The 16764-nt window shown below is 44.1% G+C and overlaps 1 protein-coding gene across 1 annotated transcript; it reads left to right on the top strand.

Annotated features, from left to right (window-relative positions):
* Positions 1–1729: 1729 nt before the first annotated feature.
* On the top strand, positions 1730–16360 carry tulp4b (TUB like protein 4b; the record flags this gene model as incomplete). The annotated part of the gene is given in 15 exon segments (XM_080750710.1): positions 1730–1981; positions 2695–2823; positions 3547–3708; positions 4972–5183; positions 5731–5831; positions 6356–6522; positions 6636–6860; positions 7257–7491; positions 8363–8493; positions 11340–11359; positions 11361–11508; positions 12002–12095; positions 12288–12431; positions 12585–16072; positions 16244–16360. Coding segments are annotated over 15 exon segments (5625 nt in total).
* Between the last annotated feature and the right edge of the window lie 404 nt (positions 16361–16764).

The following is a 16764-nucleotide window of genomic DNA, read 5'->3' as shown; positions in this document are numbered from 1 at the left end:
AGCCATCTATAGCATTACTTGTTGAATAAGGGTCTTTTTTTTGTACGTCTTTCTCTTCCTTTTAAACAGAATTGTAGGCTGCAGAACCAAACCACTGGAAGATATGGGATGGGCTTGGTATTAACGAAGCCTCACATGATGACAAACTTGATGAAGCACAGTGTCCATTGATTCTCTAAATTGGGAGCTGGACACGCTTTGGCTGTATGATGTCCTTTACCTCTACATAGATTTAATTTCAATGCACCAGGAACTCAGGAAGAGCATTCATTCATACCACTTCAGTGCATCATCTGAATAGAAATATGGACACCTTCAGAGGAAACATTCTGACCAAACATGTCCAGGAACTATGAGGTATGTTTAGCCCCTTTTCGACTGCAGCTTTAGCACCACACGACACCACACCACACTACACTACACCACACCACACTACACCACACCACACCACACCATACCACACCACACCACACCACATAAAAATATCTACATTTTCCATTACACAAAAGTATCCCTACCGGTAAGAAACAAATTTACCCTTTTAGCTGTGATTATAATACAATATCAATTTGTATTACAACTATCCTAAATTATAATACACTAATGGATTAGAACTGTGATTATAATACCCTATAAAGTATGAATGTATTACTATGATAATTATAATACACTATAATATATTATAATAGTGATTATAACACAATAGAACCTATTATCATGTATTACAACTATATCCTGGTAGTCTAAATGAAAAGTCAGTGAGTGATCAGTCATTATAAAGTGTTTGGCCCTGTTTGGCCTAACTCAGACCTAGATTGGATACTTTTTAGTACCACGTTTAGTACCACTTTCACACCACTACCCAGGTCCTTGTAGTGGAAAACCTGTCACAAGTGGGCGGTGTGGTGTGGAGTGGTGTGGTGTTGGGCCAGTGGAAAAGGGGCTTTTAAGCTGCTCCCTTAGCACAGTGGTTTCTCAAACATTTTCATGTAATTCACCCCAAAGTGATATGTTAGGCAGCAGACCCTTGTTTGAAAAATAATTGGTGCCAGGGAGGGACACGGTACAGTATGTGTAATGTTAAAAATTATGAAAATATTTTTAAGTTTTGGGAATTAGCTGATCTACAAGCTCACAACCCACTGTGGGCTTGTAGATTTACCGAAAATAGATGATCTACATGCTCACAACCTGTCGCAACTTCTATTTTAAATCAGTGGTTCTTTTCAGGCCGTGACCCACAAAATAATCATATTTTAACTGGGGACCCCCCACACTGACAAGCACTTGGAATTGTTGTTAAATTGCCATTACATTTATAGTGTGTCTGTTCCATTGTGAAAATAGCATATCTTCTGCCTCTAATATTTGACAATTTGACCAATGTTTGACCAGAGGTACTAAAAAGGTCTTTAAAGGCCTTAAACCACTTTTGAAATGTGCAGATACCCTGTATTGTACACGTAGGCCTATAATGTTCTGGTTAGGTCTGTTTACTGTTGAGTGAGAAAACAATGTTAACATTTAGCTAAACATCTGGAGAGCCCCCAACATTATTTGGGGACACCTCTGGGGGTCCCGACCCACAGGTCGAGAACCACTGGGTTACTACATGAACAAAGGCAGGCATGTGTGGTGATGACAGCATTTGATTTGAACAAACACCTGTTTCCCTTTCAAATCACCTCTTCCTCTCTTGAACCCATTACAGCCTGGTCACTCAGTAGGGATGTTGGCTGCTGTGGAACACGGTCCAATCCTCTGCAGTGACTCCAACATCCTCTGCCTGTCTTGGAAAGGCCGGGTTCCCAAGAGCGAGAAGGACAAGCCAGTGTGCCGGAGGCGCTATTATGAGGAGGGCTGGCTGGCCACGGGGAACGGAAGAGGAGTCGTTGGGGTGACCTTTACGTCGAGTCACTGCAGGAGGGACAGGAATACCCCCCAGAGAATCAACTTTAACCTACGGGGACACAACAGTGAGGTGTGGCTTTTGTTTATTTTATTCACTCATTTTGAAGCCATTTCCGTTTTGCTTTTAATAACAGCACAGTGAAGAATGACCCCCCCCCAAAAAGGATGACATGTTGACATTGGTTAATACAGGTTATCAGACTTAAAGGTGTAGGTGTGAGCCTGCATCTTAAAGATGCAGTGCCATGATTCCCCCCCCCCCCCCAAAAAAACATGATGATCAGGTATTATGATTGTACTAGGAGGAAGACCTTTTCCAAAAAAGTCTACAAAAAGTGTTAAAATTATGTTTTTATGGGACCCAGCTGAAGTTAGCCACACCGACAGTGTTGGGTGTATGGTAATTAAGTGTTTTTCGATCGGGCCTTTTGACTCAGAGGCGTTCAGCTTTCAGGAAGTAACCAAAAATATGGCACCACCTCTTAAAGTATGAAAGAAGTTGTCATTTGCAGTTTCGTAGAAAGGGTTTCTTTTCAGTTAACTCTATTCTATCCCACAAATCAAACCTATAAATCACACAGTCACACTCATGCAATGTGCACAATGATTTTCATTGTATATATGACTTCACAATACAAAAATAGTACAATATTATACAAATAATATTCACTGCTGATGATGTGATGATGTTACTATTTATGCGTTATGTGTAAATGTAGACCTAGATACTAGAGCCCCCTGTGTTGGTGAAATGCAACAACTATTTTTTTTGGACATTGGTAGGTCGTTTTGGTGCGTTGGAATGAACCCTTCCAGAAGCTTGCTACATGTGACATGGAAGGAGGGATTTTTGTTTGGATTCAGTATGAGGGAAGATGGTCTGTGGAGTTGGTAAACGATCGAGGTGCTCAGGTATGCATTTTCTAGGTAAGGGCCTCAATACTGACAAGAGAACAAGATCATTCAAGTAAATGCAAGTAAATGCCATGTATATATATATATATACACTGTACACACACACACACACACACACACACACACACACACACACACACACACACACATGCAGTACCGGTATATCGTCACTGTCTGGCCAAAACCTCTTAACTCCATTTTTGAGGTTTTAGATTTTTTGGCATAAATCAGGGCTATTGAACACCATTTACATCTGAGTGTTGGTTAAAATAATATCGAACCAAAGTTGTAAAAAGTGCTTGGGACAAAACCTCCTAACTCCACAATTACACACACAGTATAATAACATTTTTAGGCACGCCATGTAGGAAAGGACATAGGATAGGGTGGCAGCAATCATGTCAGAATGTCCGGTTAGAACAATAGAGTTGAGTAAAGTTCCCACTGTGGTTAACACTACTACTAAGTCATCTAGCGTGTTAATAAAAATAGCCAATCTAAGAGATCACAACACGTCACAAAGTGATGCGTTGTGAGCTTGTAGATCGGTTATTTCTGAAACATTATTTTGCATATTTGGACCTGACACAAAATCCTATCAAATGGGGGTCCACGGCCTACTGCGCATACATTTTGGGGTCCTTGACATGAGAATGTCTGAGAACCTCTGCTGTACACACTCAGAGAATTAAATCAAAGGTGAACATTTTTGTCCACTAGGTGAGTGACTTCACTTGGTCCCATGATGGCACCCAGGCTCTCATTGCCTATAGGGATGGCTTTGTGTTAGTCGGGTCAGTCAGTGGCCAGAGACACTGGTCCTCAGAAATTAACCTGGAGAGTCAAATCACCTGTGGGATCTGGACACCTGATGACCAGCAGGTAGGCCCACAGAACTTCTTCGAACTGAATAAAAGTCAACACAGCCTTGGGACTTTCAATCATACATGAATAATTAATTATTTGCAATTATGTAATGATCACAATTAAACTAAAATATATTTGTTGGGGAGGATGTTTAATAGAGCATACTGAGTGCTAGTATACCAAGGTATTTGGGGGACAGTCATGGCTGAATGGATAGAGAGGCCGCTTAGGAAGCCGAAGGTCCCAAGCGGCCCTTGGGACCTTGGGCTCAGTGCTCAATATGCCCACCTGAGCACTGAGCAGGCATCAGCTGGGGAAGCTGAAACTATTTCCTCTGTGGGATTAATACGGTCTAGATTATTATCATTATTATTAGGTATCTACCCAAAGGTTGTAGATCTGCAATTTTTTATATTTTTGAAAAATGTTGGGGGGTGGGGAATACGATTTCTGAAAAAAATGTGCCTATAATATTTAACTATTGAAAGGTATTAACTCATCCAGTGCCTATCCCGAACAAGTTCGGCTTTTCTTCGGCAAAAACATTTTTTTTGGAGCTGCTTGGACCAACGTGGGTGGTCCTGGCTCGTCCAGCGCTTCCCAACGAGCCATTTTAGATGGTCCGACGATTTATTCCATTGAAAATGGTTTAAAATAAAGTTTAGACCCCCCCCAATGTTCACCGAATATTTACTGTCGGCGGCGCAACGTATTCCAGCGTGCCGATCCCGAACTAGTACGTCTTTTTTAATAAAATGAATCAAATAATCCGAGGCCGTACCAAGCCTGGCTCTAAATTAAAAATCTAGGCCGCCGACCGAAAGCCCTTTCCACCGGCCCGTAATCGGGTAACGCCGCCGCATCGCGCCGCCGAATCCAATACAAAGTCACATCTTTAGAGAGCATTTTCTCTGAACTGTGTTCTAATCTTAGCTTGAACGTTTTATTTACGGCTTAAATCGCCGAATATCTATCTTCTAAATGAGCTATCAGCCTATAGCTATCTGTAGCCATTTCATCCGGGTCCTTTTCACCACAAGCACAAACATGTACACGCGCGTCACTGCCACGTGGGTCCCTGTATGTTACTACGCTCGTCTATGAGCGAGACCCTGGCCACTCCACAGACCTTGGGCGCCCCCAAGTGGCCCGGCACTGGAAGTGTTAATAAGAATGGGTGTACTACATTGGATCCATTGGAACAGATAATGTTTTCCATTTACTGAAAAGTAACCATTTTGAATAATGCAAGTTTATACTGCACGATGCTCCCTTCAGGTGTTGTTTGGTACAGCGGATGGTCAGGTGATAGTGATGGATTGCCATGGACGGATGTTAGCCCATGTTCTGCTCCATGAGTCTGACGGCATCCTGAGTATGTCATGGAACTGCCCTAGTTTCCTGGTGGAGGATAGTACAGAGAGTGACACCGACTCTGATGACACTGTTCCTCCTTTAGGTACAATAAATGCTTTCCCCCATAATATACTGTTTAACCACACCCAGGTTGTACTATGGGACAAGTTGGGCAACATCTGACCAAGCGCCACATGTTTGACCAGACAGGCCTTCCTGTGGCGCATGTTGATGAGGATGACATGATTTGCAGAAGAGTCTACTTCTGACGGTGCACCTGCCTTTATTTAAATATTTTTACTGCTGTTTCAATGAGTTGGGAGTGAGAACTGAGAACGCACATCTACATTCCATTGTCAGTTGCGGTACATGACGCAGAACTACCGTGAAAACATGACAGGTGAGCCTGTTTTGTCAAACGTCTGACGTGACAGTAGATTTTCCCCAACTCATATGTTATGACCTGGGAGTGAGAATGTGTAGGTATACCTTTCTTATAGTCACTTGGTGCAATAATAATAATATTATTAATACATTATTAGAATTACTTACTGACAAAGCTGATCATCAAACCTACTTTACAATCACTAGGGTTCTCAGAGCTAGTGTCATAGCATATACACAGAGCATTTGTTAAAAGGGAAGTTCATGTGCCTTTCTTTCTTTATTTTAAGTACGGAGAGTGAAGCCTTTGTTGACAGTCAGCTTCTTATCAGGAGATATCAGTTTAATGAACAACTATGATGACCTCTCCCCCAACATAATCCGCTCAGGACTCAAAGGTACTGTACTGTATAAAAAAACATTTGCAGATCTGAATGCATGAGAAATACTGTTTTCGTGACACAGTAAAATCACTAGAAAGTTGTGCTGAGTAGAGCACAAATCTCCACCCTAATAATATAATGAATCTTGGTTTCTGATCCAAAGGAGTTGTCAACACTCACTATGGAGTACCGAAGGGGGGTGTGCTCCCTGAAACACCCCTATCGCCCATGGTATTAACAATTAAGACGCATACAAAATAAATGTTAAATAACTAAGAGTAGGCAATAGACAATAACGGACACATAGACAGAGTTGAAAACATGATCTCCTCGCAGAGATGGATGGAGAGGGATTTTTTTCCTAACCAGACTGAAATAACCTCAGAATGGCAGTGATAAATTATGCCACTAGTGCTTAGCTGAAAATTATATAAAATTGTGTTTAATTTGCTGGGTTGGCAACAACTCTAAGCACTGTGGCCTCCCCCACCATTTAACAATAGAAGACTCCCCTTCACTAAAGGCACTCTTCTCGACAGATGTTGAGGTCCAATGGTGCTCCCAAGGAGATCTCCTGGCAGTGGCTGGGATGGAGAGACACAGGCTCCCTGCTGACTCTGCCTGTGCCTCCATCATGAGGAATGCCCTTGTCAAGTTTTATAATGTCCAAGGGGAGCACATCTACACTTTAGAGACACCTGCACAGGTTAGTGCTCTGGAATCCTTTAATCCTTTAATTCTTCAGCCACCCAACTGTGTATTATCTCCGTGTTCACTATTCAGTGTATCACTGTGTTTCTATCAATGCCTGTCTTTCAGAGACCCATCACTACCATCTGCTGGGGCCACAGAGATTCACGTCTTTTTCTGGCATGTGGACCAGCGCTGTATGTGGTGCGTGTAGAACATAGGGTGGCCAGCCTCCAACTGCTATGCCAGCAGGGCATCGCCAGTGCATTGCGAGAGGAGAGAGACGTGGGAAAACTGAACATGCCCTCACTCCTGTGTTCCTACGTGACCACTGCTTTCATACCCACCATCAAGGTATACTGACCAATACATAACTGTAATGTTACACCTTAGGCTTACCATGACCTCTCTTTGGTTTGGAATGGGATATGCCCCATAATATTTTTTATATAACCTGCACAAGTTTCTAATTTATAATTCTGTATTTCTTTCATCACTGCTTTCCCTTTGTTTCTGGGTTTTGTCATTGTGCAAAGCAGAATTTGCTGTTCTGGACTGTGTAGCATGCCAATAGAGAGATTAATTCTATTCACGTATTCAAAGTACGGGGTCATACAGTTTTGAAGACTGCAGTAATCCCATAGACAACTTACTGAACAAGCCCAGTACTGCAATGATGGGATGACTTTATTGTGAAACCTTTGGTCCTAAATGACCACCACCTGGCGTGCTTTCCTCTCTTTGTTATAGCCTCCGATTCCTGATCCAAACAACATCCGTGACTTTGTCAGCTACCCTACAGCTGGGAATGAGCGTCTCCACTGCACCATGAAGAGAGCAGAGGAGAACCCTGAGGCAGGAGGGCCCTGCTACACCCTTTACCTGGAACACCTGGGGGGACTGGTGCCTATCCTCAAAGGACGACGCATCAGCAAGCTAAGACCCGAGTTTGTCATCATGGACCCAAAAACAGACAGCAAAACAGGTTGGTTGAGACTTGAAAGCAGCAAACTGTCTGTAAAGCACTAAGCAGTGGTTGATAATTATATGTTAATACTTTCTTACTTTAATACGACTTACTGTCTTGCCATCTGCATTTGGTATGGTATTTATATTTTAATGTTTGCTTAAGTCAAATCAAATGAAACTACTACTAAACACACACATGCACGCACGCGCGCACGCACACACACACACACACACACACACACACACACACACACACACACACACACACACACACACACACACACACACACACACACACACACACACACACATTTCTATAAAAAAAACTATAATTTCAGCTTCTGAAATAGTGCCATATTTGTTGCTTCAAAACATGGGATTCATTACAAGAGCACACACCCCACATTCACATTCCATGTCCAACATTCACCTTGAGTAAAACAATAAAGGAACCTGAAGAGCGTTATGATGGATGTTATTTTTATATAATAGGGTCTGGGATATAGATTGTTTCAGGAGGTAGGGGACATTTCTGGGTATACAATACAGAAATAGTATGTGTGATATTCGCTGCTGCAGTTGCTACTGGCCTCTGGTCCCACAAAACACAAACAAAATCTGCTTCTGTTAAGGTTATGTAAGACATTTCTGCTTCGGCTGAGAGAAAAAGAAAAGTAAGGACAGAAGGGACTCGACTCGACACAAACTGAACCAGATCCCGATGCTGTGTTTATTTTGCACACTCTCAAATATTTTTTTTTTAACTCAAATACATTTATTTAAACTGTTGAATATATACTGTATGCCATGTATTACTGTCTGGGGCAAATAATAATATGAATTAATAATGCAAACTCAATTTAAATGTAATTTCTTCTTTTTGCCAGATGAGGTTTGTGTGAATACCATGATCGCCTACACTGACAGCTGTAACTGCTCGGACTCCAGTGACATTGAGCTGAGCGATGAGTGGGTTGGGAAGAAATCACCGAAGTTGTCACGAGGAAACAGGTTACCTGTGATTCTCAACCCTTTTCATTTCAAGGATCTCCAGTTTTATATGCATTAGGCCACAGACCTGTTTATCTTTGGGACCCCAATCCACACGTTAATATCCTCATTATAATTTAACTCTGAGAGTACAAATGGAACCAAATTGACCCATAAGGGTCAATTTTGTTCCTAACTATCAATCATTTAGCTGGAACCCCCTCAAGAGAACCAGTGGGTTACCTAAACTTGCTAATGTAGGTCATAAGAATTGAGAGAGTTAATCCACACAATGCACAGCCATCATACACCAGTAAGACTCCCTAATCGGGAGATAAGCGACCGTAGGTCTCGCTAGAAGAGGGCCATGTGAGAAATGAGGGGTGGGGTCTCTGCGTTGCCTTGGCGGACGAATAGGTACCGGCCCCGGCTCTCCCGGACGCTCCTAGGCCGAGTTAGGGCATTTTATGTGAGCTGCAGTGGAGGGGGTCCTCCACTGGGGGCGCCACCACTTTTGCATCCGTTCTGGAGTACCAGGAGTGGGTGGTCCCCGGGAATTCCCCGTGAGCAGCCCCGTGGGGGTGGTCATTTGGTCATTTTTGCACATTTGGTATTTTTTTTACACCTGGGGGTCCCCCAGGGACCTGGGGGTCCCTGGAACTCCGGGGGTCCTTGGAGGTTGTAGTTTGGCAGGCAAGGAGTTTGTGTGGAAATTTTGGCATGGATCGGGGCAACGGTTGTGAAGATATGAGCAGGGCAAAAGTGTGACTGACTGACGGACTGACAGACAGCCCCTGGAGCTTTTGATAGTAAATCTACGGTCGCAACAATGTTGAATGGGTGGGATGTTACTGAATTACAACAATTTGGAAAGTGTAAGGTACTGCATGTTGTCAAAATTATATACGCCTTCTGTATCTTATTGTATTGTCGTATGGTACAAATCCCAAACAGACTCCAATGATAGAAAACAGAGAGTAAGGAGTGCATCTGTTTGGCTGTAGAGTAAAAATCTCCCACGCAAGGTGCTCTTTGGTAGCCAGGTGACAAAATTGGTGCAAAAGAAATTAGACCAAGGCACTCTTGAGGGACAGTTTAACTCATTTACCCCCATTTTAAGACCCCTTCTGAGGGTCCACACCGCCAGGATTCGCGCGCGCGAATCCATTGCGCGATGGTTCACCGATTCCATTCACAATACGATCCAGTCACGGTAAGCAACAAAACACAACAGCCTTCCATTTCCCAAAGCGAAACCGATTGAGCGCAGCGTGGACGTTGCATAACATTAAACCGGATGGCATTTCGGCAGACAGGATACAGGCGTCGTTGTCCCGCCCCCCCATTTCCGGTTTGGAACATCTGGATCCGTTTTTTGTGAATAGCGCCCGTCCATAGAGCGCTATGGACGGCGAATCGGCGATCATACTTTTTTGTTTTATTGCGACCGTAGGTCGCATTTACTACCAAAACCTCCACCGGCTGTCCGTGGGTGAGTGAGTCAGTCAGTCAGTCCGTCCGTCACACTTTTGCCCTGCTCATATCTCCACAACCGTTGCCCCCATCCATGGCAAATTTTGCACACACACTCCTTGACTGCCAAACTACAACCTCCAAGGACCCCCGGAGCCCCAGGGACCCCCAGGTCCCTGGGGGATCCCCAGATGTAAAAAATGACCAAATGTGCAAAAATGACCAAATGACCACCCCAACGGGGCTGCTCACGGGGAATTCCCGGGGACCACCGACTCCTGGTGCTCCAGAACGGATGCAAAAGTGGTGGCGCCCCCAGTGGAGGACCCCCTGCCACTGCAGCGCACATAAAATGCTGTAACTCGGGCTAGGAGCGTCCGGGAGATCCGGGGCCGGAACCTATTCGTCCGCCAAGGCAACGCGGAGACCCCACCCCTCATTTCTCACATGGCCCTATTCTAGCGCCACCTTCAGGCCGATTTTTAAAACACATTTTTGGACACTGCTCCTACAGTTTTTGCCCTAAAATCACGAATATCACTACACAGCATGTCTACACTCATGTCATCAACATGGATCAGGAAGATTTTGGAAAAACACATTTTTGCCCTATTTGTGGAGATAAGCCACCTACGGTCGCTTATCTCCCGATTAGGGAGTCTTACTGGTAGTTATTAAAGCTAATTGATAACTCGTCATACTTTTCATAGGCAGAGTGGACCCATTTATATAACTCGTCATACTTGTCATAGGCAGTAAATGAGTTAAAAGCCTTTATTTTAGGGCTAATGGCATGGCAAATTCTAAAAAATGCACCTACACGTTGCGGCACAATGCCTTCTTCAGGGTGACTAAACAAAAAAGTAGAACAAACATGGCTTTTATTGGAAACAGGATATGACATCACAAGCTCATATACCGGTACAGGTTGACTGGGAGGCTAAAACCATGCCAAGACAAAATGTAAACTTATAAAGACCATGAAAACCTAACCAATACCACTTTAAAACACCAAAAAAGGAAACAAGAAATACACAAATAAACAGTTTGTAGGTACTCAAAAAAAGAATCACTTTACAATAACTCAAAATCCCTTAGCAGACCAAACAATTATTAAAAAGGTGAATAATCTATTTCCTTATTGGGGCCTGGAAACTCCATAGCTTTAAGTTTAAAAATTCAAAAGGTTTTCCTTTGTAAGAGGTGTTTTAGTCTATCCCCACCCCTCCGGGAATTAGGGACCACCTCCAAATGATACTTCTACCATGTTAAAAGTAAACTACAGGTAAATTATTTTGAATTACATACTATACATTGGTTTGATTCCATCTCATATACAATGTTTCTATGATCCATGATGTATGTATTCTGATTCTAAAATGCCTCATATTGAAGGTACAGATGATTAACTCCTTTCTTTTGAAGGATGAACAGGGAATCTAGAAAATCTCCCAAACTCTCACGCACTCATCAGGAAGGTCCAAGATCTCCAAGGCTGCCAACAAAGAAGCCTCCAGTTCGGTCCCCCAGTCTGACACGTAGAGAGTTCTCAATGGATGGAATCACAGAGGTATGATAGTACAATGTGATTCAAAAAGTATCTGTAATCACTCAAGCTGTAATGGTTATACGCTGTACCTACAGTCAGGTAATACTCGAGTGATGTTTCCAGAAATAAGCAAGGTGGGAATTTACGCAACTTCCATCATTAGGTGTCTGATTCATCAATCTTTTTTTGTGTTATTATTTTTATTATTATTAATGCAAAATCAATTACAATAGTGCCAAACCTCAAATAAAACAAAAGGGGTGTGGAGCAATGCAAATGATCTCCCACGTGAACGCGCCTCTGACCTTCTGGCAAAAATGAGGAACATCTGTGATCTGCACATATCAGGGGTCCTCACACACGCGTTTGTTTTTGCTTAGAGAAAATACAACCACCTTTAGTCACTTTATTTACACGTTATTTACGTCCAGCTTAGAGAATCAGGCCCAATGTCTTTAGTGAGTTTCTTTGTCATTAATGATTCCTTCTTTGTATTTCTGTATTTACTTTGCAGCACAATTACCTAGCTCAAGTTACATCAAACATCTGGGGGACAAAGTTCAAAATTGTTGGACTTGCTTCCTTCCTGCCTGCCAATCTTGGCGCAGGTAATTATGACAAAATAAGCTCATTAGACAATACGCAAATCTTTGTCAATTTATTAGGGTTTTGAACTGAGAATAATAGAGGAGTTTTATGAAAGTACCAAAGGAAAGAATGTAATAAGTACGTCTTTCAAGTTAACAACCATGTTCATGTCAGAGTAGGTGTTATATAAATGGTGAATATCTTTGTTTCAGTAATCTACAAGACCAGTTTGCTTCATCTGCAACCAAGACAGATGACCATCTACCTCCCAGAAGTGAGAAAGATATCCCTGGACTTCATGAGCTTACCTGTTTTCAACCCCAACGTCTTCAGTGAGGATGAGGATGACTTGCCAGGTATTAATGAAGAATTCAATAAATTAGTGATCAGATGAACAAATTAATTAAATAATGCACAATATACATTTTAAACACTGGGAATCTTTTAAGCCATTTATTAAGCAATACTTATTATGTTACCTATTACATGCTTTCTCTGTTTCTTTCCAGTGATGGGTCCCTCTGGGGTGGCAGGAGACAACCCTTCATGTACAGTCAACATTCCTATTGCTCCTATCCACAGCCCCGCCCAGGCCATGTCCCCAACTCAGAGTATTGGTCTAGTCCAGTCTCTGTTGGCCAATCAGAATATTCAACTTGATGTTTTGACAAATCCCACTGCCACTGCAGCAGCAGCGGCTGCGGCTGCAGCAGCCGCTGCACCTGTTCCTGATCACAGCCAGGATGCAGTTGCATCACCGTACCCAGTGCCAGCTAGATATCCTAATCCAGGACAAGTGATCTTCAATGGGCTGGAGATGGGTCCTCTTCTCCCTGGTACTCTGCCGCCTCCACCTCCGCCCCACCATCTTCCACCACAGCCACATTCACAGAGGTCTCATCCACAGCAAACTCACCAACAGCAGTCAAAGCATTCGCAGCAGATGCAAACACAACAACAGCAGCAGCAGAAAATGCAGCATCCACAAATACAGCAGCAGCAACAACACCATCATCATCATCATCACCAACAACAGCAGCAGCAGCACCATCATCAACAACAACATCACCAAACACAACAGCAGCAGCAACAACAACAACAGCAAATGCAGCAGCAATTGCAGCAGCAACATCAACAGCTACAGCAACTACATCACCATCAACAACAACTACTACTACAACAACAACAGCAGCAACAACAGCAACAGCAACAACAACAACAACAACAACAACAACAACAACAACAGCAACAACAACAGCAGCAGCAGCACCAACAAATACCACAAAGCCAACAACAGGTGCCAAATCAACAGCAACTTCAGCACCAGCACCAGCTAGCGCAGCAACAGCAACAGATGCAAATGCAACATGAGCAGATGCAGCAACAGCAACAACAGATGCAGCAGCAACAGCAGCAGATTCGGCAACAGATCCTGGAGATGAGACAGCAGCAGCAGCAGCTTCAGCAGCAACATCAACAGATTCAGCATCAGCATCAGCAGATGCAGAGGCAGCATCAACAAATGCAACAACAACTGAAGATGCAGATCACCTTGCCCCCGCCTCCATCTGGCTATCCAACCATTTCCCTGCAACAGATTCACCTGCTGCCACAGATCCCTCCTCCCCCTACCACAGAGCCTGGGTTAGACAGGGGAGAGCATGGGCACACGCTGAAGCCGAGCCTGCCCCGGTCCTTGCCACCCTCCTTCATCGAAACAGATGGGTCAATTGAGATCCAGATGAGGAAGGTGAATCCGCCTCCTCCGTATCCAGGCACTGTGGTGTCTGCACCTGCGGCGACCACCTCGGGTCCTCCTCAAACCTTAATCACAAACTGTGATAGTCCGAGTGTCCTGGCCCCTGATCCCTGCCTGAAAAAGGACGAGTTCTTGCTTCACCCTATCACTCTACAGTACCCAACACCATTGGGATATGAAAGGATCACCACCTTTGACAGCAGTGGGAATGTGGAGGAGGTTTGTCGACCACGCAGGCGCCTCATTCGCAACCAGAATGCCTACACTATTCAAGGCATTGGGGGCTCAGCAACACTCAAAGTCACCTCATCAGAGAATAAGAAAATACAACTCCCCTACAGCTCAGCAACTCTAAGTCGTCTCTCTGTACCCCGTTACTCTATACCAAGTGGAGACCCACCCCCTTACCCAGATCCGGCAAATCAAGTCACAGCAACACTTCCTCCTCCCCAAAGAATTGATAACAGTCTGATTCATGCCACCCTAAGACGTGACCGCAGAGACATAAGTCTCAAAGTACCTCAGATGATGGAGAGTTCAAGAACCCTTCCCACCAAGGCTAAGATGAATAGTGCATTGGCTCATTCGTATCAGCAGAGGGTGGCAACTGCTTTGTATACATGCACTCAATGTAGCAGCAATAACAGCAGCACAAGTGTTAGCGTCAGTGGTGGTGGGACGAGCAGTAGTGGTATTGCTGGTGGTACGGTGGTTAGGCAGGACTTCCCACCAGGGAAAGGTGCCCATCACAGCACCATCATTGTACACTCCAAAAGTTCCTCACCTCTGGCCTCTCAGTCATCTTATAATCTCCTGAGTCCTGTTGAAAACAGTAGGGACAGAACAGTGTATGTCAACTCTGCCTTTACTGAAGATGAGTCTTTAGGCCAGCAGTGTCATCTTGAGAAGTCTGTGCGTCACCTGACTCTTGGTGATGTGAGCTTGACGGTGAAGCGCCCTCCGCCATACCAGTGGGACCCGTCAACCACAGAGGAGTTCTGGCTCTCCCCAGAGCAGACTATGTTAGCCCCCCCACCGGCACCACACAAACCACCCCCGCTTATCTTCAGTCAAGCTCAGCACTTGGACATGACCCGGATCCCTTTTGTACTTACAACCAAGCCTCCCACAAGTCCAAGCACTAGCACTCTCACTTTCCCATCAGGTTACCAGATATCTCTCTCACCCTTTCCTCCAAGTGTTGGCCACAATGGATCCCCACTACAGACTGTACAGAGCCCTCCATCACAGTGCCCACCAAATGAGGTAGTGGCCCCAGTCCCTTTTGCTCAGCAGGACCCCACCCTGGTCTTGCCACCAGGCTACCCACCCAGCCTGGCTAACCTGGCTTGCTGCCCTCTCCCTCCGATGTACCCAGGGGCCAGTGCATGTGCAGGAATTCAGCTGCACCCTGTTAACTTGCACCCCTGGAATCCTTACCCTTGCCCACCTCCCATTCAAGACCCCCCAGCTCATCCAGGATCCCAACCACCACCCCTCCCCACCAAAACTCATCAGATGTTAGAGAAGCCAATTCTGTCCCCACCACCTCCAACTGCACCACCTCCACCACCCCCTCTACCCCCTCCACCTCCTCCAACTGAGCTTATCCCATCGAAAGGTGCAACAGAGGACCTGGCAGAGTCTGCTAATAACTTCCCAGAGCCATCATCCCTGAACGAAAGCCCCGTCCCACAGGAATCTGAGCGTTTCAGCAAGAAGAGCCGCAGGAGGCTCGATAGCAGAGCCGAGGAAGCCAATATGCCTACCGTTTCAGAGGGAAAATCCAGAAAGGAGGGACGCGCACTCTCCGATTTCAACACTCTCATATCCAGCCCAAGGCTTGGTGGCAGAGAGAAGAAGAAGCCTAAGGGCCAGAGAGAGCCACTCAACAAGACCAAGAAGATAAGCAGAACCACCAATGAGTTCCAGGACAGTTCAGAAAGTGAGCCAGAGCTTTTCATCAGTGGTGATGAACTCATGAACCAGAATCAGAGTAGTAAAAAAAGCTGGAAGAGCAAACGCAGCCTGCGCATGGCAAACGAGCTGGAGGAGATCAAGTGCCGCAAGGCCAACGAGAGAGAGGACCGCAGTTTGGGGAGTCAGGGATTTGTCTATGTCATGGCCAACAAACAGCCCTTATGGAATGAAGCCACACAGGTCTACCAGCTTGATTTTGGAGGTCGTGTTACCCAGGAGTCAGCGAAGAATTTTCAAATTGAGCTGGATGGCAGACAAGTATGATATGGTTTTTAAGTCTTAATCACTTGTTGTTATAGTAAAATGGAAATAGTCAATCGTTGATTTACAATCCATGATATGATATGCTATTGTGTAAGAAATGTCTTTGGAAGCTTTGTATCCAGCTTGTCATCTGTGTCCCTAATGCTTTTTTCTTTGTTTCTTTAGGTAATGCAATTTGGGAGAATTGACGGGAATGCATATATTCTGGATTTCCAATATCCTTTTTCAGCAGTGCAGGCATTTGCTGTGGCCTTAGCCAATGTTACTCAAAGGCTTAAGTAAATATGTGATCTATCTGTGGTGTTAAAAATCAAAGAGATATTTATTATAAAATGGTTATAGATTTTTGACCTATAAATGCTGGAGCTGTCAAATACAAGGTGACGAAAGTCTTTTTGCAAGATCTTACACATGCAAATTACTTAAGCATCCTTGCAAGGCAATGGTAACCTACTGTAAAGAAAGAAAACGTGAAAGAAAACATGAATTACAAGTCATTATACGCTAAGTGATTATAATTTTGAAGGCACGCAAGTCAGTATTGTTAAATTATTCTGTTAAATTCACAAATTAAACACCCTGCCTAAGCAGGAAAAAATACGATTCATCCAGTCATTCTTGACTGGATAAATTAAAATTAGAAAGAAAGAAATAAAATAAAATGTGAAATTGGCTAGTCCTAGGAC

The sequence above is a fragment of the Nannobrachium achirus genome (assembly GCF_963921795.1).
Source record: "Nannobrachium achirus genome assembly, chromosome: 20".
Taxonomy (NCBI): domain Eukaryota; kingdom Metazoa; phylum Chordata; class Actinopteri; order Myctophiformes; family Myctophidae; genus Nannobrachium; species Nannobrachium achirus.
Note: the sequence above shows the minus strand (reverse complement) of the source record. Positions and strands in the feature narration are given on the sequence as shown.